At 42.0% G+C, this 22,507-nt stretch overlaps 1 protein-coding gene across 9 annotated transcripts; it reads left to right on the plus strand.

The window, feature by feature from the left end:
* The first annotated feature begins 3 nt into the window (after positions 1 to 3).
* On the plus strand, positions 4 to 21,018 carry LOC109868525 (SH3 domain-binding protein 2). Of its 9 annotated transcripts, none has more exons than XM_020458148.2 (13): positions 4 to 172; positions 6,146 to 6,285; positions 7,308 to 7,410; positions 9,727 to 9,844; positions 9,939 to 10,006; positions 10,240 to 10,325; positions 10,405 to 10,479; positions 17,176 to 17,812; positions 17,941 to 18,061; positions 18,333 to 18,388; positions 18,590 to 18,665; positions 18,783 to 18,842; positions 20,179 to 21,018. In XM_020458148.2, exons 2-13 carry the CDS (start codon positions 6,150 to 6,152, stop codon positions 20,314 to 20,316), a joined length of 1,674 nt encoding a protein of 557 aa, XP_020313737.1. In that variant the 5' UTR covers positions 4 to 172; positions 6,146 to 6,149; the 3' UTR covers positions 20,317 to 21,018. The 9 variants fall into 9 exon arrangements, with proteins under 9 accessions (XP_020313737.1, XP_031658235.1, XP_031658236.1 ...); XM_031802375.1 differs by having other exon boundaries at positions 24 to 172; positions 17,944 to 18,061; XM_031802376.1 differs by having other exon boundaries at positions 24 to 172; positions 17,176 to 17,803.
* Positions 21,019 to 22,507: the final 1,489 nt, after the last annotated feature.

The following is a 22,507-nucleotide window of genomic DNA, read 5'->3' on the forward strand; positions in this document are numbered from 1 at the left end:
GACAAGCTGCTCTTAGTGTTCTGAGTGTGCACATATGTCGCCTTGGAGCTCTACATTTGGAGGGTGTCACCGTACTTTATGGCATTAAAGGCGTGCAGGAAGTGGCCTAGTGTTCACTGCAAACCACGGATCTTCAGAAGAGAGAGCAGTCTTCTTCTGCAGGTCTCAATGGGTAAGCACCATATTCCGGTCAAGTAAACAGAATTTAGCAGCCGGTTATATTAATAGTCTGTTTTGTGGAAAGATCTATGGAACACAGTGTTTTTCCTTGTGCAGCATCTTTCAAATCTGTTAGTGTTTAGGTATTTCCTTGGAAACTCATGGATCACTTCTAAATAGGCCATGCTAATACCAGAAACGAACCACCTGTTCAACCAGCTATGTCTTTTATTTGGCTATTGGTCTTGGGACTACACAGGATGTGGCTCAAACGACACTAGAAAGTCAAAAAGTAGTTAGTGCTATTACTGTGTAATATATATTTATTTTATGTTATTACACATGGTTGATATAGTGTATTACTCGCCGATGCATGTGATTTGGATACACACTGTAGAATACAGGACACATGGTGTTCTGTCTATAGGTCATAGTGGCACTCAGGATATTTTGTTTGTGTCCATTTCATTGTTCCATGGTGCTGGAGGTGGAAAGTCCCCCCAACACTCAGCTCTGTGGCACTGTTGGCTGATGAGCTAAGGGCAGGAAGTAGCTGCTCAGGCACGTCGGCCAATGTGGAGTGTGGGCTCTGAGACGAGGCCCTCCGGAAATTAGTCGGTGCGTCTGAGCAGGCAGGCAGTTCCTCAGACCACAGACAGACGGCCCCTCCAGGCTCTGTCTGTCTGGAGTATCAATCTATATATCTGTACAGCAGCACACTCTGGCGGTCTGTCCGTCTGTCCCTGTCTTCCGTCTGTCTCCGCGACCTGCCAGAGAGAACATGGTAGCGAGAAGTGCCCTGCACCATCAATGGATGTGTCAGTAAGAAAAAATATGTTGTTTCTCCTTGCAAGTGAGCCCAGTGTGAGAATGTGTTGGGAACGGAATAGCACGTAAGTGGCGTAAATCTTTCTGCCTTTCCTACATACTTTCCTACCGAATTTCTTACCTCTCTTCCTACCTCTTTTCCTACCTACTTTCCTACCTACTCAGTTTCTGAGTATTTGGTGATGCGGTGAAAGAGAAAGACGACTGTATTATTAAGGTGCCATTGAGGTCCGGTTGTTCTCAAGCACCTGGTATTGATAAAAAATACCCCTACTGGTGTGGAAGAGGATGGCTAGGATTGTTTCAACTATCAACCTCTCCTAACAATGACTTTATGAGGCAACAAACACACTGATATGTCATCAATTTAACTGCTGGACAGCTTATTTTATTGGGAGTTATGAAGCAACGGTTATTTTGTGTGTTCAACTGTTTACATCCAACCATTGGTGTGCTAGTCATATTGAGTCCTGTTTACACGAAACAAGATCACATTCTCACGGGCACTCACAGTGCTTAATTTGTAAATTGGAAGGTGTCGGAACAAAAAGTGAGCATGAGAGGTGGGTGACCTGGGGAGCATTGCATGAATATTATCACATTTGCGTAATGGCACTTACAGAAGTTGCACACATGGGGCGAAATAAATGTGGCCTGGGGTCTGTGAAAATAAACGCATTTCATGCAATTCTACGTCCTTTTACATGACTGGAGACTTTGGCATAATCTTTTTTTAATGCTGAGTTCAAAACAACTGGGAACTCGAAGCTGGGAAATCTCTGACTTCCGACTTCAGTGCATTCAAGACAACTGGGAAATAAGGGGGGAAATGATAGTCCTTAAAATGCTTTCCAGTTTCACTGACCCAATGACGCACAGCTCACTAGCTGGTGATGGCCTATGTGCTCGTGCCAAAAGCCTCTCTCTCGTTTTACTTGGAAAACAATATTTGGAAGTTTATCAAATATTTTGGTAGCCTACAGCTGACAGGTTATATAGTATTATCTTTTCAGCAGGAGCGATTTGTTATCCAACCTGTATTTTGCCTCGATTGTAGGCTATTTGAAATATTGTCGAAAGGCAGGTTTTGTCTGCATGCTGTTTGTTCACTGACAGATTTCTCAAGCGTAGGCTATGCCTGTAGGCTATGCCTTGTTATTGGGCTACACTCCACTAGGCTATTTTTAAAAGAATCCTTTGTGGTCAAATTTGAGGCTTCCTCATGGTGTAGTAGGCTATTCTGAAGTATTTAATTTATTTCTGAACAGACAGCATGTTACGGCTTTCTTCTATATCCTCCTCTGACGAAGAGGTAGAACAAGGATCGGACCAAAATGCAGCGTGTTGATTTAGATTCATATTTAATGAAACAAAGAAACACGAACTTACACGAACACTACAAAAAACAATAAACGAAACCGAAACAGCCTATCTGGTGCAAACTAACCGAGAGTACACATAGGACACTAAGGACAATCACCCACGACAAACTCAAAGAATATGGCTGCCTAAATATGGTTCCCAATCAGAGACAAGATAAACACCTGCCTCTAATTGAGAACCACTCCAGACAGCCATAGACCTTGCTAGATAACCCTACTAGCAACAATCCCAATACCACCACCAAAACCCCAAGACAAACACACCACAATTACAAAAACCCCATGCCACACCCTGGCCTGACCAAATACATAAAGATAAACACAAAATACTTTGACCAGGGCGTGACACAGCAGTAACTTTATTTAAATGTATTTAAATGTATCAGGCGTGCTGCAGCTTCGAGCCCTTCGCTGGGCTATGATTCTATAAGGAAATAAATGATGAAGTGCAATGCTGGCGAGATGAGAGTTGCAGGCTCATGTGGACCAATATGGAGAGGTACTCAGCACTGGGCACTCCTATATAGGAACGTGCACTTTCACTTGATCACTTTCTTACTCTCTGATTGTGATTCACATGTTCAGGAAAGTAAAAGGAACACATCCCCTAAACTAAAACTTAGTCCTGAATCTCCAAAGAGAGGAGCTGGTTCTTGTTTTGTCATGTTGCTGCTTTTTTACAGTATTTGTTTTCTGGGCACACACACTGCCTCCCTGTGTGGAGAACATGCTCATATTGGAAGACAGGAAGTGATGCGGGAGAAAGCCAAGCTCCCCACAAAAGCAAAATGAAATTATTGCTGCTACAGCGTGGTATGTAATGAGTGAAGGCTGAAAGAAATGAAAGTACTATGTGTTGTCGGAAACTCATAACGTTCCCCTATATGGCCTGTGGAGTAGGCCGACTCCTTAAAGGAAAATACCACTCAAAAACTATATTTTGTTGTTTGTTTCATTATTCCACTGTTAATACATTCCCAAAATGTATCATACCGTGACACTTTCTGTATTTTGAAAGTTCTATATCTTGAAAACTTGCTGACATGCAACATTCTGGGACTGTATCAACAGTGGACTAATTAAACAAATACCAACAGATAGTTTTTTAGTGGACTTCTCCTTTAAAGACATGTCCAACAGGTGTGAGTGTTGTACACCTGTGAGACTATGCTCGTCAACATTCTTCAAAGGACTGTGGTGGATCCACCTGCAATAGTTTTTTTGTTCACCAACAGCTGGGCAGACGTCTGCAAGAGCAGAGATGTAATCATAAAGTTGCATTTGGTAACACTGTGGCTGGGACATGTACGTCAAAGGTTATGATACAGTTAAGGATACTGATGTTTTGCTCACTGTACCTGTTATGAGTAGCCATTCAGAGAACTGTGTCTCACAGTAGGTGAGAGCACACTGTGAACCGTTGACATTGTGCTTTTGTTTAATTTAGTTTCTCCTCGAGAACCATGGGTTATGTTGAGTAGTTTTTCCTGTGGATTGTTCCTGGCAGCAGTAGGAAGTAGGTTTGAATAATAACCTGGTATGTTATACCTGCCACTCCTGTTTACATTTCAGTTCCTGGCAGTTCCTGATTAGTGTCTCTCTCTCACTAATATACCCAGCGTACTGTTCTTTTTTTTTCTGATAGTGGATAGAACATTGAACATGTTTCAATGGTGGAAATTCAACATATTCAACAAGGTTTGTCAATGTTGAAAATGGATTACCATGATAACATAATCCTGTGCTTGAAATGTTACCCTTGATTACTTTTTGCAACTCCAATGTATTTTCACGTAGATGCCCTTTAATAATGTTTGTTATTAACTGCTAGTCCTCTTTACAACCACACATATCCAACACCACAAATAGTCAGAGCATGCAGTCAGGGTGAATCCGTCCATAGGTCCCACACCCTGTATGCCTTTTGAACAGTGGTTTTTGCTTTCCAGTGGAAACTACAGAAACATCAGAATGTGGCAACAGGACAGATTAAGGCTGCTGTTGTCCTTTTAAGTCCACTTGGAGCAGGCACCACAAACAGGTCAGAAATAACCAAGCCAGCCTGCTGCGTCCTAAACACTCCAATCTGCTTGCCTCATCAGATGCCAATATAGACGCTAAAGAAAAGGAGGATAAACACATTTTGCAGGAATACTTCATCATTTTTTCCCCAGCCTAATTCACTAATCAGACAATTTTTTGGTGTTATTTAACTAGGCAAGTCAGCTAAGAACAAATTCTTATTTACAATGACAGCCTAGAAACAGTGGGTTAACTGCCTTGTTCAGGGGGAGAATAACAGATTTTTACCTTGTCAGCTCAGGGATTTGATCTAGCAACCTTCTGGTTACTGGCCCAACACTCTAACCACTAGGCTACCTGCTGCCTGGAGCCTAAGCTATATTCCTGCATCCTTATTGAACCTCCCTGCCTGGCTGTTTCTTCTCTTGGAAAGTTCAACGACCTCTGATTTACTCTGGGGAGAGATGCAGCCTACGGTCTCCTCTTTTCCATTCTCCTCTAACAGTCAGACACTACTCCCCTGCACCTGTCCCTTGGATCTCAATGTTAAACCCAATCCCTTCCGTTGGTGCTCGGCAGTCATTTGTAAAAATTTGTAAAATTGCCTATTTTTCTTCCTTTGTTAGTATATTTGTCTTTGTGTCTGGAGGCAGTTGTCCCTCCAAGAAGGCAAGCAGCCATCGCCAGGCCAAGGAAAGACCAGGCAGGCTGCCAAGCAGGAAGCATACCACACAGGGTGCAATCAACAGCTCTGAAAGGGCATGAGACACATTACAGAGGAAACGTCCAGTTTCCTGTTTGCTTGTCTGGTTTAGGGTCAAGGCTCGAGACTGCAGGTTTTTGGCTGTATTGGGGTTTTAGAGATTTAGAGGAGAGTGTGGTGTGTGTGTGTGTCTCTCTGAGTCTGCCTTAGTGTGTTCTCTCAACTGCCCGCATGCTCAGGAAGAGCTCAGTAGTTCAGACTCTCAGGAGAGGATGTAAGCTGCTGCTGGGGTACCCAGGTATTATATGACTGGGGTTTTAGGTTGGGTAGCAGACCTGTTGGCTGGGGTGTTTGTTTGATGTTTGTTTGTTTATAAGTCTAAACTCTTAGGGGAAAAAGTGTGTTATCTAGAAGCGAAAAAGTTTATTAGTCTGTGCTCATAAGGGAACCCCGTTGCTCATTTGAAGGTGCTAAAAAGGTGCTATCTAGAACCAAAAAGGGCAGTTTGGCTGTGTTCACTTAAAAAAACCATTTTGGTTCCATGTAGAACTCTTTCCACAGAGGGTCCTTCATGGAACCCAAAAGAGTTCTACCTGGAACCAAAAAAGATTATCCTATGGGGACAGCCGCAGAAACCTTCTGGAACCGCTTCTTCCTGAGAGTGTATGTAGAATTGTCATGGTGTTTCTTGTAACTTTCAAAGTGGAGAGAAAGTTATTGGGTCAGGATGTAAGATGCTCTCAAGGACCGAGGTGTTTCAAAGCTGCGATGGGAAGTAGTATTACTTCTTCTTTATTGTTGATGTTTTGTTAACATGGTCCGAATTCTCAAGTCCTTGTGCCGTTTGTTCATTGACATGTTGCTGTTTTGATGCAATCAGGTTTAGAATTCACTGTCAGACTTGGGTTCGATGAGAAATGCAGCAGCTGAAATATTATTTTAGCGTTGCATCTCAGAAATGTCAAGTTAGATACGTTCAGACCACTGCCAGCTCTGTGATGTGTAATGTGGTATTTGACGTGTTATTTCTCTCTCTCCCTGTCCTCCTCAGAAACATGGCTTCAGCAGAGATCTACTGGCCTGTTCCAATGAGGGCCATCGGGGCCCAGAACCTGCTCACCATGCCAGGAGGCGTGTGCCACTCTGGGTACCTCCACAAGAAGGGAGGGAGCCAGTTCAGCCTTATGAAGTGTGAGTAGCCCTACAGTACATAACATTACATTACATATATAACTTTCATGGCACATTAATGTGCACTGCACCAAGGGATTCTGACAAAGGTCTGAGATGAGTTGCACTGCATACTTTCATCTCATCACAATGTTTAGTTCATCACCCCTCGAGCGGGGTTGGAGATTCATCAAATTAGGAACAACATATGAAGAGTTTATTTCCAAAACGCTAAAGAAGGAGCTATTTTTCACATTTGTGTTTTTTCATCAGAAATGATTGCTTAAGGGTACCTTCATGTGTGTGTAAATATTACTGTTCTCAGATTTTTCATTAATAGATTTTAGATGTGTAACGCTATATATACATTTTTTTAAATCTGGAATGGAATGTTCTTATCCTGTATTTGATATGTGATATGTGGTAAGTCTGCTAAATGACCAAAATGTCAAATGTAAATGTTTTACATACAGATCTCATATTACTGTATTTAATTGATTAAAAATAAATAAATATTGATGTCACAAATGTATCATTTGTACATTTCTTGTAGTTATTTGCTATATTTAACTGTATAAAGCATAGCAGTGCTTCTTATTTATCTGAGAGTGAGGCGGATATATAGCATTTTGCAAAAAAAAACTTGATTATTTGTCTCTGAAATGAAATCATCAAGTGATAGATTTTAAACAAATACATGTTGTGTTTTGTTTGTTTGTTTAACCTTTATTTAACTAGGCAAGTCAGTTTAAGAACAAATTCTTATTTACAATGACGGCCTACCCCCGGCCAAACCCGGACGACGGTGGGCCAATTTGATGTCTCTCATTGAACGACCTCATGCCATGATTAAATATTGAAAGAACACACCAATCTCGTTCATAATTTCTTTAAACAATAAAGGCTAAATTTACCAACATGTCTGAAAATGGATATATAGCATTTTAGAATGAAACTCTTTATACTTGCTCTATATACTTGCTATTATACCTAGGTTATTGTATGTGTGAGACTTTCCCTTACGTTATCTTTCTTTCTTACAGGGCCTCTTCGCTATATAATCATCCACAGGGGATGTGTGTATTATTTCAAGAGCAGCACCAGTCCTGCACCGCAAGGAGCTTTCTCTCTCAATGGCTACAACAGGTCAGTGTCAACTATTGTCATGCAGCTGTCATTTGCACATGAATTTGAATAGACTTTGGCAAAACATGTTGGCATTCTCCCATAGGCCTACATATGATTATCAATGTTTGAAATACAGCTGCCATTGTCCGTTGCAATCGGTTGTTATGCTGAGAAATCCTGATCAGATGAGAAAGTCTGCTGACAGTGAAAGCATTTCTTAAGTGTCGGTGTGCCACTTCCTGCTAAATGAGAGCCTCTCTATAAAGGTCAGGAGTTTTCGCTTACGAATACCTAACACAGGGGGGACCCGTCATATTAATTCCTACATAGGTGACAAGTCAGTAATAGAGACGGCACTGTTAAACCACCTCTTTTCCATATCTGTTTGACATTTTGAAAAGTGAAAGTGGACACTGAGGAATCCTAGCCTGTGGTGGTCCATTGAGTTCCTCCTTCTACTGCTTCCCCCTGAAGGCGCATGCTGCAGTGCCATAGGGGTAGCGTTAGAACTGTGTAACTGTGTAATTACACATCTGGAGTCTCTTCTCTCTACTATGGCCTTGCATAAATATAGCTTTAATATAGCTGTTTGACTGGTCTGTGACTCATTGAAAACCTTTCCCAGTCAAAGGAATAAAGCAACCACACAGAGAGTTAACATACACAGGGAACTTTATTGCGGCTTGGCTGTGTTGTGTTTCGGATGCGCGGACTGTAACTACCAATTGGATACCACGAAATTGGGGAGAAAAAGGTTTTTTTTTTTACCCCCTTTTCTCCCCAATTTATATATATATACAGTTGAAGTTGGAAGTTTACATACACTTTGGTTAGAGTCATTAAAACTCATTTTTCAACCACATCACAAAAGTCTTGTTAACAAGCTATAATTTTGGCAAGTCGGTTAGGACATCTACTTTGTGCATGACACAAGTAATTTTTCCAACAATTGTTTACAGACAGATTATTTCACTTATCACAATTCCAGTGGGTCAGAAGTTTACACTAAGTTGACTGTGCCTTTAAACAGCTTGGAAAATTCCAGAAAATTATGTCATGGCTTTAGAAGCTTCTGATAGGCTAATTGACATAATTTGAGTCAATTGGAGGTGTACCTGTGGCTGTATTTCAAGGCCTACCTTCAAACCCAGTGCCTCTTTGCTTGACATCATGGGAAAGTTAAAAGAAATCAGCCAAGATCTCAGAAAAACATTTGTAGACCTCCACAAGTCTGGTTCATCCTTGGGAGCAATTTCCAAATGCCTGAAGGTACCATATTCATCTGTGCAAACCGTCTCTTCTCCACTCTGGTACAATGGCAGTATAGTTCTCAAGCCTTCCCGCATCGTCTCTCACCAATTTAGATAATTTATGACTGAACCAAGGTCTTCCTGTGTAGATAAGCATTCTAGCCAGTCTGACGATAAGTTCATTCATTTCTACCAAGGAACAGACAGTCATTGTTCTAATTCTTTATTATAATTACACACATTATATTCAGTACTAGGATTAAAAGAAAATTCATATATATACAGTAACATAATAGTATTCTGATTAGTCAGTCCTGATTGAAATGTATACATAATTAGTCATTATTGATTTTTAAAAATCCCTTAACAGTCACCTATCACAAGTTCAACCATTCATGGAGCTTGCGGAGTTTCTCCAGGGATCCGCCCTGCGCACCTCATGCCGTCTCAAGGAGATGCAAGTTGTGTAGTGACGGACTCTCCCATTTTGTTTTTCTATCTTGAAGTGTTGTGCAGCCATCAAACATATCCACTATCATATAAACATCATCATACGGAAGCAGATGTGTCCGCACGTGTGTTTGTGTCTGTGGTTTCAAAGTGTATAGATATGGGCCTTAACATCCTGACAGGACAACACTATAGTGGGCAGAGCTTAATGAATCAGCAGAAGTTACTAGCTGGTGAGGGCATATCCAGCCAACCGCTCAGACAAGCTCCAGCTTGCCACTTGTACAAACAGAAATATCTCAGTAATAGCGTCACAGGGAATAGTAATTGCAACTAGTAGTAAACACTGAGCAGCCTGGTACACTGAAACATGGCCAGACCAGCAGGCCCATACAACTCCAACAGAACACAATATCACATAGATGGCATGGAATGTTTGTCACAGCAATAATGTGATAGTAATAGTAATAAATGAGTTAACCCACTGATATGGTTTAACCTATGAAATGTGAAATTGGATTGGTCAGAGTGAGGAGGCTTTACTGCACCGTGTTTTCCTACGTCTGTGTATCTATTATAATGGATGTGGTTTTCTCCAAGGTGTGGTTTCAGTTTCTATTTCTCTCGTTGGCAGGGTGATGAGGGCAGCAGAAGAGACCACCTCCAATAACGTGTTTCCCTTCAAAATCGTCTACTTCAGTAAGAAGCACCGAACCTATTGCTTCTCAGCAGCCAACGAGGAAGAGAGAAGGGTGAGGGGCGATATGTACAGAACCTCTCACATTCCTAGTAACATTACAGCAATACATAGATCATGTAATCCCGGTTATTTCTGTCTACTAACAGAAATGGATGCGAAACCTGCGAAAAGAAATTGATCACTATAATGACAGAATGGAGTCATATATTCCAAAGTAAGTCAACACATCCCTTCACACAAACATACCATCTGCGGTCACTTGCTCTTTCTGATAAATGGTAGACAGTTTGGCTGCATGCTCCGATTAACTTTCTGAGCATGCAGGTTTGATCTTGTAGGATATCTCTTGCTGTGTTACAAAAAGTATGAATGGGAGTCAGTGAATGCATAGTCAGTGAATCAATTCAATAGAGGGTGATTGATGTGGTCCTCTCTCTGTTGACATAGTGACTCTGAAAGTGATGCGGACAGCTTCTATGGATCGATCGAGAGCCCCATGGACATAACCTATGCCCATGATGACCCAGGAGACAGTAAGTGACAGCACTCACAACATTGTTTCATACAATTAATTCTGTGCACTGACAATTTTGTGTGTGTTTTCTTGCCTAGATTATATGTTAGAGGATGAAGAAGATGAGGATGAAGATGACTATGAAAAACCAGATAGCCCACCAACTTATACAGGTACTAAATAATAAATATCTTTGAGTTTGGTGCTGAAAGGTGCTATAACTGTGATAGACAGCCCTTGATGGGACTGGCATGTCATCACAATTCAAACTAATGGTCCCATTTGGCTCCATTTGCGACCGTACATAAACTACTGGTCAGAAGTTTTACAACACCTACTCATTCAAGGGTTTTTCTTCATTTTTACTATTTTCTGCATTGTAGAATAATAGTGAAGACAGCAAATATATGAACTAACACATATGGTATCATGTAGTAACCCAAAAAGTGTTAAACAAATCTGAATATATTTTATATTTGAAATTCCTCAAATAGCCACCTCTTGCCTTGATGATAGCTTTGCACACTCTTTGCATTCTCTCAACCAGCTTCACCTGGAATGCTTTTCCAACAGTCTGAAGGAGTTCCCACATATGATGAGCACTTGTTGGCTGCTTTTTCTTAACTAACATCCCAACCATCTCAATTTGGTTGAGGTCAGGGGAATGTTGAAGGTCATCTGATACAGCACTCCATCACTCTCCTTCTTGGTAAAATAGCCCTTACACAGCCTGGAGGTGTGTTGGGTCATTGTCTTGTTGAAAAACAAATGATAGTGGGACTAAGTGCAAACCAGATGGGATGGCGTATCGCTGCAGAATGCTGTGGTAACCATGCTGGTTAAGTGTGCCTTGAATTCTAAATAAATCACAGACAGTGTCACCAGCAAAGCACCCCCATACCATAATACCTCCTCCTCCATGCTTTACGGTGGGAAATACACATGCAGAGATCATCTGTTCACCCACACCATGTCTCACAAAGACACGGCAGTTGGAACCCAAAATGTCCAATTTGGACTCCAGACCAAAGGACAAATTTCCAAAGATCTAATGTCCATTGTTCGTGTTTCTTGGCCCAAGCAAGTCTCTTCTTAGTGTCCGTAAGAAGTGGTTTCTTTGCAGCAATTCAAACATGAAGGCCTGATTCACACAGTCTCTAAACAGTTGATGTTGAGATGTGTCTGTTACCTGATCTCTGGGAAGCATTTATTTGGGCTGCAATTTCTGAGGCTGGTAACTCTAATGAACTTACCCTCTGCAGCAGAGGTAACTTTGGGTCTCCCTTTTGTCACGAACCGGCTCAAAGGCCGTAACAAAAAGGAAGGCAACGTGGAGATAAGGAGTAACAAAATATAAATGTATTAAATAACTAAGTATAATATACAGTGGTGTGTGTAATCAGTAATCAGTAGTGTGAGTGTTTTGCATGCATGAATGTGATAATGCAGGGTGTTGAAAGATGCCAAAGCAAGCAACCAAAAAAACACCAAGAAACACAACAAGATCCATAAAGGTGTCTGCATGGAGAGAGTCTCCTCTATGAATGGGGAAGTACAGGAATAGGAAACAATGGTACCGGTTTAATAGCTTGATTAGGTTTTCCAGTTAATTGACAGGTGTGGCAGGTTGATAAAATCAGAAACATCCCTCTTTAATCTAGGCCAAAAGAAATGTCTTAATATGCGAATGTAGGTTTTCCTCACCCCCATATGTCCAGCAACGTCGCTGTGAGAAGTTGCCAACACCAACTCACAAAGCTTAACTGGTACAACAACCTGACTAATTGCCTCATCCAGAAAACAACTACCATGAGACACCCACTTTCTCATCAGGACATCCTCTTGGAGAAAATAGCCATCGGCGACATCTCCCAACTGTTCCACAGGCACAATTTGGTCACGCAACTCTTCTAACGTGGGGTCATCCCGTTGCGCATTGATTAGATCTGAGCGGGTTACAGATAACGGGATAACAGGGAAAACAGTGACATACTTTGTATTATTATCATCATTAAATCAGCGCAGTGACCAGTTCGCCACGGCTCATAGAACGTGTCACTGCACACGCAGAGAACACCTCTGGGGAAACTCATCAGAAATCCCAACAAATGATGGCTTAGTGGAAACCACTAGAGATGGAAACACGACAGGCCATACACGCTCACCAGCCAAGTTATTCCCAAGGATAACGTCGATACCCTCAATAGGCAACGAAGGATGCACCCCCACAACAACTTCACCAGCCCACAAGCCAACATCAGTTTATGCAATGGAACTGCCAGTGTGCAAACCTATTCCCCTAATTAGAACACTATTCCCTGAATCAGTCTCAGCAGAAAAGGGTAACACAGATTCCAACACAAATGATTCAGAGGCACCTGTGTCTCTCAGTATCTTCACTGGCACTGGGTCCTTACTTCCTAACATAGACACAAAACCTTCTGTAATGAAAGGTAAATAGTCTGGATCAATATGGACATTCACATGCTCCTGGGCAATGAGTCATGAGTGAACTGATGTGGAACAGGAGCAGCTAATGCGGTAGGCTTAGATTTAGCTTAAGCACCCTTTGACCTGAGAAGTGGACATTCGTTTTTCCAATGACCTGAACCTCGACAGTAGTGACACTCTTGACCAAAGTCAGCTTTACCATGGGAGTCAGGCTCAATCCTATTTGAATAGAACTCTGCCCATGAACCAAAGTATCTCGGTGAGCCAAATCTATCCTAACGCCCCCACTCATTCCGAATACAGGGCTCTGCAAAGACACTTTTGTGAGTCAACACATACTCGTCTGCCAAAGCTTCAGCGACATTCTTTACTTTTGTTCGTTAATATTTACGTGGCAATACGATCAGGGATTGTGTCATTAAATTGCTCCAACATAATCAGATCAAAGATAATTCTCGCGCAAAATCAACATGAGTCTGTTTATCATCCCTTTTTAAAGTTCTAAATCGTTGGCGGTAAGCCTCAGGGACCAATTCATAAATCTGTAACACAGCCGGTTTAACCTTATCATAACTGCCACGGTCGTGTACACTAAGAGCTGAATATGCTTCCTGCGCTTTACAAGTCAGCACACACTGCAACATTAAAGTGCGATCAGAATCAGGCCAATTCCTAGCGTCAGCAACACGCTCAAACAACGAAAAGAACGTCTCAGGGTCCTTTTCATTAAACTGAGGCAATAACCGTAAGTTCCCAACAATATCAAGTGTGTCCGGGGCACGACCAAAAGAGGAACGACCCCTAGGTAAATCTGGGTCACCTTCCCAGAACAAAGTCTCCCCTGAGATCTTTCCTTCCCTAACCAACTCTCGACGTTCTTGTTGCAACTTGATTTTAGCACGCTCCATATCTTCTTTAAATGCCAATTCCTTTTCATACTTTACACGATCATGCTCCAGCTGTAACAGAAGCAGTTCTTTCTGCTGTTCAAAAAGAAGACTACTAGGACTAACCGATGGAATGGCCATTGTAACGATACGGGGAGACGAGTCCTCAGAGGCTGGCCCAGTGGTATCTTCAAGAATACCACTCTCCATCAGATTGGCCTTCAATATTAACCTAATAGAATTCTTTAGACGTTTATCACTAATTTCAACCTTGTGTTCAGCGACCTTCAACAGCTATTCTTTAGTACCTAATTCTAACAATTCCTCTGATGGAAAGCGAATAAACTCATCTACATAAGACGCCATAGTTAAACAACAAAAGAAATCTCGCTCTTCCCCTCTGCTGAGCACACCAGACCACAACCCGAGAAATGACAATTACCCTGAGCACCACAGAAGAGAGATGAGATACAGAGCTTCCTACAATAACTCAACCCTAGTCTTCGTGCGGATTTATGGTGGGAATTCACGCCCTGTAGCCGCCTGGCAAGGAAAAACTCCCCAACATGCTGGCAAATTCCACCAAGCCACGGATGTGCCCCCGAGACAACTGCTCAGTCCACAGACAACACACAAAAATAACAAACATTTAACCATGCCCAACATATTCCAAAAATGAAACACGTCGCTAAACATGAGGGGAAAAAAGCTATAGCGCCGAGTAGCAAGTTCCACTACCCTACCCAAATCTCCCACTGAGGTACACAGCCGATTACTCACCTCCTCAGACTGATGTCCCAACAGAAAGTAGAACAAGAGTTTCCAGGCTAGGCAGGGCCTGGAAACTAACCATTAGCTCTCTTCAACGCAGCACACAAACCAAACAAAGGCAACCAATACTGGGCCTATCAAACTCAAACAAACAAAATATGCAAACCAAACACGTACCTCCACATTCTCCCAAATCAATATGTTCAAAAATCCCAGATGAGCCCCCACTTGTCACGAACCGGCTCAAAGCCCGTAACAAAAGGGAGACAACGTGGAGATAAGGAGTAACAAAAATATATATTTATTAAATAAGTAACTAAATATAATAGACAATGGTGTGTGTGATCAGTAATCAGTACTGTGAGTGTTTTGCATGCATGAATGTGATAATGCAGGGTGTTGAAAGGTGCCAAAGCAAACAACCAAAAAACCACCAAGAAACACAACAAAATCCATAAAGGTGTCTGCATGGAGAGAGTCGCCTCTATGAATGGGGAAGTGGTGTATTTATCCTGGGACACACCGGGCCCAGGTGTTTCCCATGTAGCTGACGACCCTCCCAACTCCGCCTACCGGCATCCTAATAAGGAAACAAGAACAAAGAGAGAATACGGCAGACAGAGTGGGAGGGTCGTCACACTTTCCTGTGGCGGTCCTCATGAGAGCCAGTTTCATCATAGCGCTTGATGGTTTTTGCGACTGCACTTGAAGAAACGTTCAAGTTCTTGACATTTTCCAGATTGACTTACCTTCATGTATTAAAGTAATGATGGACTGTAATTTCTCTTTGCTTATTTGAGCTGTTCTTGCCATAATATGGACTTTTTTCTGTATCCCCCCCCCCCTCCTTGTCACAACAAAACTGATTGGCTCAGACACATGAAGAAATAAAGACATTTCACAACTTTTATGAAGGCACACCTGTTAAGTGAAATCCATTCCAGGTGACTACCTCATGAAGCTGGTTGAGAGAATGCAAAGAGTGTGCAAAGCTGTCATCAAGGCATAGGGTGGCTATTTGAGGAATCTCAAATATATTTTGATTTGTTTAACACTTTTTTGATCACTACATGATTCCATATGTGTTATTTCATAGTTGTGATGTCTTCACTATTATTCTACAATGTAGAAAATAGTTTAAAAAAAGAAAAACCCTTGAACGAGTAGGTGTTCTAAAACTTTTGGCTGGCAGTGTGCATATGTATACAGTGCATCCGGAAAGTATTCAGACCCCATGACTTTTTGCACATTTTGTTACGTTACAGCCTTACTCTAAAATTGATTAAATAGTTTTTTCCACTCATCAATCTACACCATATACCCCATAATGACAAATTAAAAACAGTGTTTTATAAAACACAAGCAAATTTATAAAAAGAAAACATTTAAATATGATATTTACATAAGTATTCTGACCCTTTACTCAGTACTTTGTTGAAGCAGTCTTCTTGGGTATGACGCTACAAGCTTGGCACACCGGTATTTGGGGTGTTTCTCCCATTATTTTCTGCAGATGCTCTCAAGCTCTGTCAGGGACACTCAAGGACATTCAGATTTGTCCTGAAGTCTGTCCTGCGTTTTCATGGCTGTGTGCTTAGGGTCGTTATCCTGTTGGAAGATGAACCTTCACCCCAGTCTGAGGTCCTGAGCGCTCTGGAGCAGGTTTTCATCAAGGATCTCTGTACTTTGCTCTGTTCATCTTTCCCTCGATCCTGACTAGTCTCCCAGTCCCTGCCGCTTTCCTCCAGACTTGACGCTGGGCATTCAGGCCAAATAGTTCAATCTTGGTTTCACCGGACCAGAGAATCTTGTTTCCCATGGTCTGACAGTCTTTAGGTGCCTTTTGACAAACTCCAAGCAGGCTGTCATGTGCATGTGCTTCATGTCTGGCCACTCTACCATAAAGGCCTGATTGGTGGATTGCTGCAGAGATGGTTGTCCTTCTGGGAGGTTCTCCCATCTCCACAGATGAACTCTGTCAGAGTGACCATCGAGTTCTTGGTCACCTCCCTGACCAAGGCCCTTCTCCCCCTATTGCTTAGTTTGGCCGGGTGGCCAGCTCTAGGAAGAGTCTTGGTGGTTCCAAACTTCTTCCATTTAAGAATGATTGAGGCCACTGTGTTCTTGGGGACCTTCAACGCTACAGACATTCTTTGGTACCCTTCCCCAGATTTGTGCCTCCACACAATCCTGTCTCAGAGCTCTACAGACAATTCCTTTGACCTCATGGCTTGGTTGTTGCTCTGACTTGCACTGTCAACTGTGGGATCTTATATATACAGATGTGTGCCTTTCCAAATCATGTCCAAACAATTGAATTTACCACAGGTGGACTCCAGTCAAGTTGTAGAAACATCTCAAGGATGATTGATGGAAACAGGATGCACCTGAGCTCAATTTCGAGTCTCATAGCAAAGGGTTTGTATACTTATGCAAATCATTTGATTTTTAATACATTTGCAAACATTTCGAAAAACCTGTTTTCACTTTGTCTTTATGAGGTATTGTGTGTAGATTGATGAGAATTTGTATTTATTTAATCCATTTTAGAAGAAGGCTGTATGTAACTAAACAAAAAATGGAAAAAGTCAAGGTCTCTGAATACTTTCCGAAGGCACTGTATCTATAGCTAAACGATAACTACCACTGAAACAACATTGTCTCTCAACTCTCAACAAAGTTGTCAACAATTTAGGAAGTCCATGTTTCCTACTGTTTCTAGTACCTATCACTGAATATCTTATTTTTTTACTGTTGAAGGAAGACTAACTGTTCCACCACCATCATACCATCCTCCTCCACTCCCATGCCAGTTTAGACAAGAATCAAAATCAGGATTCTGCAAAGGTCTCCCCCAACCTGCCCCTGTCCCCAACAGGACCCTCTCCAGCCCCCTTCCAAAGAAAATGTCCCCAGTCTTACCTCGACCCAAGCTGGGTGAGATCGGCCACAACCAACATGGACACATGGACATCCCAAACAAGGACAGCCCAGAGAGAAGTGTGAGGGGCCCTAAGACCCCTCTTCCCACTCCCATTGCCAGCCTTCAGAAGCAGATGATGATGGGGAAGACGTCCATCTCCACCCTACCTGTGGGGGACCACAGAGACAAGAAGCCCCATGTTCCAGTGACCCTCAAGTCTCCCGCCACCCTGCCCATCTGCATCAACCTGGAAAGGCAAATGGGGCTGAATCCTAGACCACCTGGTTACCATGGCAACACACCCAGTCACATCCCAAGTGTTCGAAACTTCTGCCACAGCACTAGGTCAACACCAGATCTCCCTCCACAGGCCTCGCCAGCACTGAACCACACACCTGGACAGTACAAGACACCCCTCCTAGCGAAATCTCCATGTCCGGCAACCATGCCTAAACAACCAAGAGGGTCAGCACAGTAAGTCTGCAAAGGCTTTACTTTTTGCTCTGAAAACTACAGTTTGATTTCAAGGTTGTTATATTGTAATCATGCAAAAATATATAGCACCGTTTAAGATGAAGGTTAAAACACCCACTTCTTCTCAGAAGATCCTCTCCAGATGGACAAAGCTTCCGAACCTCAGTGGACGAGGTGCCTGCCTCTTTAAGAAAGAACAGGGATCCATCCAAGGACATCGACGATGACTCTGATGAAGACTATGAGAATGTAAGTGGCCATATTCTCCATCAACTATCACTCTTGTTTACACAGGCTACTAGAGAAACACATCTGTTATGTTTTGTGTTTAGTTTAGTGTCTTTACTCGGTGGCATGCCGAGGGCATTACTCGGTGGCATGCCCTTGTTTCACTGCAAATTCCATAATCTCATCGCACAATCTTGTTCCGTGTACTACAGATTAGTCTTGGCCTGCTGACACAATTCTAACCTCCTTTATGTCTGTTGTTGTTGTTTTTGACACATGTTTCTGACCTCAGGTTCAATTACCAGATTCTGTGTTTGTGGACTTAACAGAAACAAGCAGTGTTGAAAAGTAAGACAATAAACAATTTCTGTATTGAACATTTGTTAAATCCTCCTTGTTCCTTTTTGTGTAACAGTCTTTAACGCCCACTAATGTTCGATCGGGGAATCTCTTTCTGACAATCATGTCTATGTTTTCTCTTGGAAGAAGAGCAGAGCACGTCTGAATGCAGTCTTACTAAAATACATTATTATTGTGCTTTAATTGCAGGTTATTTATGGAAAGCTCCAGTTCACCGCAGGATGGTCTCTACTGCTTCAGGAACTCAGGATCAAAGACATCCAAGGTACAACATGTGCATGCTGTGATGTATAAACATCTAGGGATTCACCACACATCACACAATGACTATTAAAAAGAAACTGCTTTCGTAAATAATGTACATTTGTTCTCATTGAATCAGGTGCTGGTGGTGTGGGATGTGGATCTGTGCAAGGCCAGAAACTACAGGCTCTTTGAGGAGGTCAGAACCACTGTCTTTACTTTCTGTCTACCCATGCCCGTAACTACACACGAGTACACAGAGGTCCGGTCATTTTTTATCATAAAAAATATATATATAATAAAATATATATTTTGTACACAATAAAGAAAATCAATTACGGGTCAACATCGAAATATTGCCCCAGCGTTGATCAAAGCTCAGAACGTTGATCCAGGCTCGTTATGTTCGCCTGCATCCCCCTGGATTTGCCTCCCGGATAAACCTTCTTAGCAGCACATTCACCACTCTCTCAAACGGCCTGAGACGAGAAACTAACTACCCCAGATCAGAGTACCCTCAAGTAGGCAACTGAAGACCCTGCAGACAGCGTGTTTGCAAGATACCGAAAGAAAAAAAAAACATGTTAAAACCATCCGCATTTTAAAAGCATCCCGCGACTCCTGCCATGTCTACAAACATCCCCCCAAAAAACTGAAAATGAATCTCAGAGAATGAGTGCACAACTGGTAAATAGTCGCTTATAGATGTCAGTCAATCAGGTGGCTAACTGCCGGCACACACTTCTATTGCAGTAACGTTGAAGGCTCTGGCTAGTATTACTTAGCCAGCTAGAAGGATGAATTAAGAAGCTAACGTTAAACAGAGCCTACCTCAGCAGGAGCAAAAAATACGCTAGCCTACAAAGTTCTCATAATAACGTTGCTTTATAGAGAGTAGGCTACTGAGACAGACAGTGATGTTGCGCCTAGTGGTGAGGCTGAGGCAGTCTGCAATGTATGCAGGAGGAAGCAGAGGAGACGGAGCGAGAGGAGCAGAGAGGTTAGTACACTGGTTCCCAAACTTGGGGTCGGGCACCCATGTGGGGTCCCCTGAGACAATCGGTACTAATTTGATCAAACAAGTTAGGAACTTGAAAAGACATGTTTCAATATGAACATCTCCACATGGCCTATCTTCCTCATAGGCCAACATTAAAATGCTAACAGTTCAGTTCTAAAAATGTCTCTGATGCCACGTGTCAGTGTGAATCATTTCTCATATTTCCTCCCTTTCAGGGGAATAAAATTACAGTGGCTAATAGGCGATGTGTTTGTAGATCGACTGAGGTGAATGAACCTACAGCAGCCAAGGTGATAATGGATTGGGGTCCTTTTTGCTTGCTTTTGCTGTTCTCCAAATAGCATTTGCAAGTTTTTTAATTGTATAGAAATTAAGCTACCGGACCTCACTAAAACTCAAACCTTGGTTAAGGCTGTCTACCATGTCGATTGTCTGACTCAATCAATAATAAATGAAGGATTCCAGTACCATATCTGTCTTGTTTGATGTGAATTTCAATGTGTTTATGTTTTAGGACTCCCGGGTGTTCCTGGAGTTTGAGATGACATTTTCCTCCCTGTCGGCCCTAGTGGAGCACTACTATAGCCACCCTCTACCCAATCACGACTCTCTGTGTCTGCAGCAGCCATATGGTTACATCATGCCCAGATGACCCTGTCCTGACTCTGCCTGAGGCCATTGCCTCATCCACTCAAACGGACTCTCTCCTTTTGGGCATCTAATACGGTTCTGCAACTGTCATGAACTACAGTCAAAACCTGCTGTGGTAGAAACAAAATGACACTGCCCCCTGTAGGGCAAGTCAGATTGGTGCATATCTGTAACCAAGCCTGAGTATTTGTTGGAATGATTCTGATGAGCGTCATGGCATGGGATCTAGCCCTAAACAACGCTTGGGCAGAGGTGCAACGAGTGCACATGGTTGCAGTTGTGAAGAAAATATGGTATATGTGAGGAGGACAATGAGCTATACAATGAGCTATACAGAACAAAGATGTATTATGTGAGGACTACTGCAGGACTAGTACTCTAAAGGTCTGTCATTACACTGGATAGCACTGTTGTAGTGTTGTTCAGAATACAAGCAAATGTGAAGATTTGTGGGTACACTGCACATTAATTTGGAATATTTAACACTGGTTTTGCATTACGCATTGAGGACCAATTATGTGTAAATCACCTATTTATTCCATGAAGTTTATGAAATGTATCATTATTATCTTCAGAAAAAAAGTTATATTTTAAAACGCTTAGATAATGATGACAGTATGCTATCAAACTGTCCACACATCCTATTGCACTGTACAGAACTGTCCATTTGTGATATGTAAATTAAATGCATTGTAAAAAAATATTTTGTAAAATTCTTTCTGATTATATTGTTTTTTTTAATGTGTAACTGGATAACAGCAGAGGGCAGGTGACGATTCCATTGGGTGGCGCTGTTTGGTGCTGTGCCATGTAACTGGGGTGGCAGGTAGCTTAGTGGTTAGAGTGTTGGCCTAGTAACCAAAAGGTTGCAAGATCAAATCCCCAAGCTGACAAGGTAAAAAATAAATCATTCTGCTTCTGAACAAGGCAGTTAACCCACTGTTCCTAGGCTGTCATTGAAAATAAGAATTACATAGACCCTACTGTTTTTTTTTAATTATGAAAAAATAGTTTGGGTATGATTTATGTTGAGTCACAGACAATAATAAACTGCCACATAATTACAAGTATACTTTGTTCAGTAGAAAGTATTTCAGGTGAAATCATAGCTCCTATCACTTTACCCTTACCTACATGTACATATTACCTCAATTACCTCAAATAACCTGTACCCCTGCACATTGACTTGGTACCGGTACCCCCTGTATATAGCCTCGTTATTGTTATTTTATTGTAGCTCTTTTATTTTTTAACTGTAGATTTGATTTAGATATTTCTATGTTGTAATCTTGTGTTGTGTGTGTTGTTCTCCAGCCCAGAGGGCACGTGCAGCAAAATCACACAGAGATCACTCACTGATAGTGATGAGCAGACACTGGTTCAGATAAAAGCCTCCCAAAGGAATGCCTTGATACAGCAGCAACACAAGCAGCAGAGATGCTGGTTCGTTAAACATGCACACTAAGTAAATCATTATAATGGTATCGTGATTAATATTCAATATTTCCCCGTCTTACTCAGAGAGGAGAATTATGTAACAGTGTCTCTATCAGACCTTGACAGGGAAGGATGCCAGGAGATTTAGCGCTCCAGCTAAATCACTTCTTATTGTCTGTTGTCTTTTCTCCCCCTTTCCCCTCTACTCTGCCACAGCCATATCACCACCAGCATCACCACGTTATCAGCACAGGATATTAGTGCACTGTTCTTCAACTGGTTCATTAAATGGGATTCAGCGCGAACGAACACTAATGCAAATTGGAATTTATGAAGGCAGGATTACAAGACTCAATCGCTGTAAATTAATTAACAGAGAATATTGGGCGCCTACAGACAACACCACAAGAATGATAGCATCCAATATGTATAAATCCATTAAATGTAGCATTTTAAAGGCTAGTTGGCAGTGGAAATGGACTCCATCAAATTATATTTGATGTTAAAAATACAAATATTTTTTGGGTTGTACTTTTACCCCTTTTTCTCCCCAATTGGTAGTTGCAATCCTGTCCCATCAGTGCAGTCCCATACAGACTTGGGAGAGAGCCATGCGTCCTCTGAAACACAACCATGCCAAGCCGCATCGCTTCTTGACACACTGCTCACTTAACCCAGAAGTCAGCCACACCAATCACCATACAACTGGTGACCAAAGTCGGCTTAGGTGGTCAGCCCACCACAAGGAGTCACTA

Source organism: Oncorhynchus kisutch, linkage group LG23, assembly GCF_002021735.2.
Source record: "Oncorhynchus kisutch isolate 150728-3 linkage group LG23, Okis_V2, whole genome shotgun sequence".
Lineage (NCBI taxonomy): Eukaryota > Metazoa > Chordata > Actinopteri > Salmoniformes > Salmonidae > Oncorhynchus > Oncorhynchus kisutch.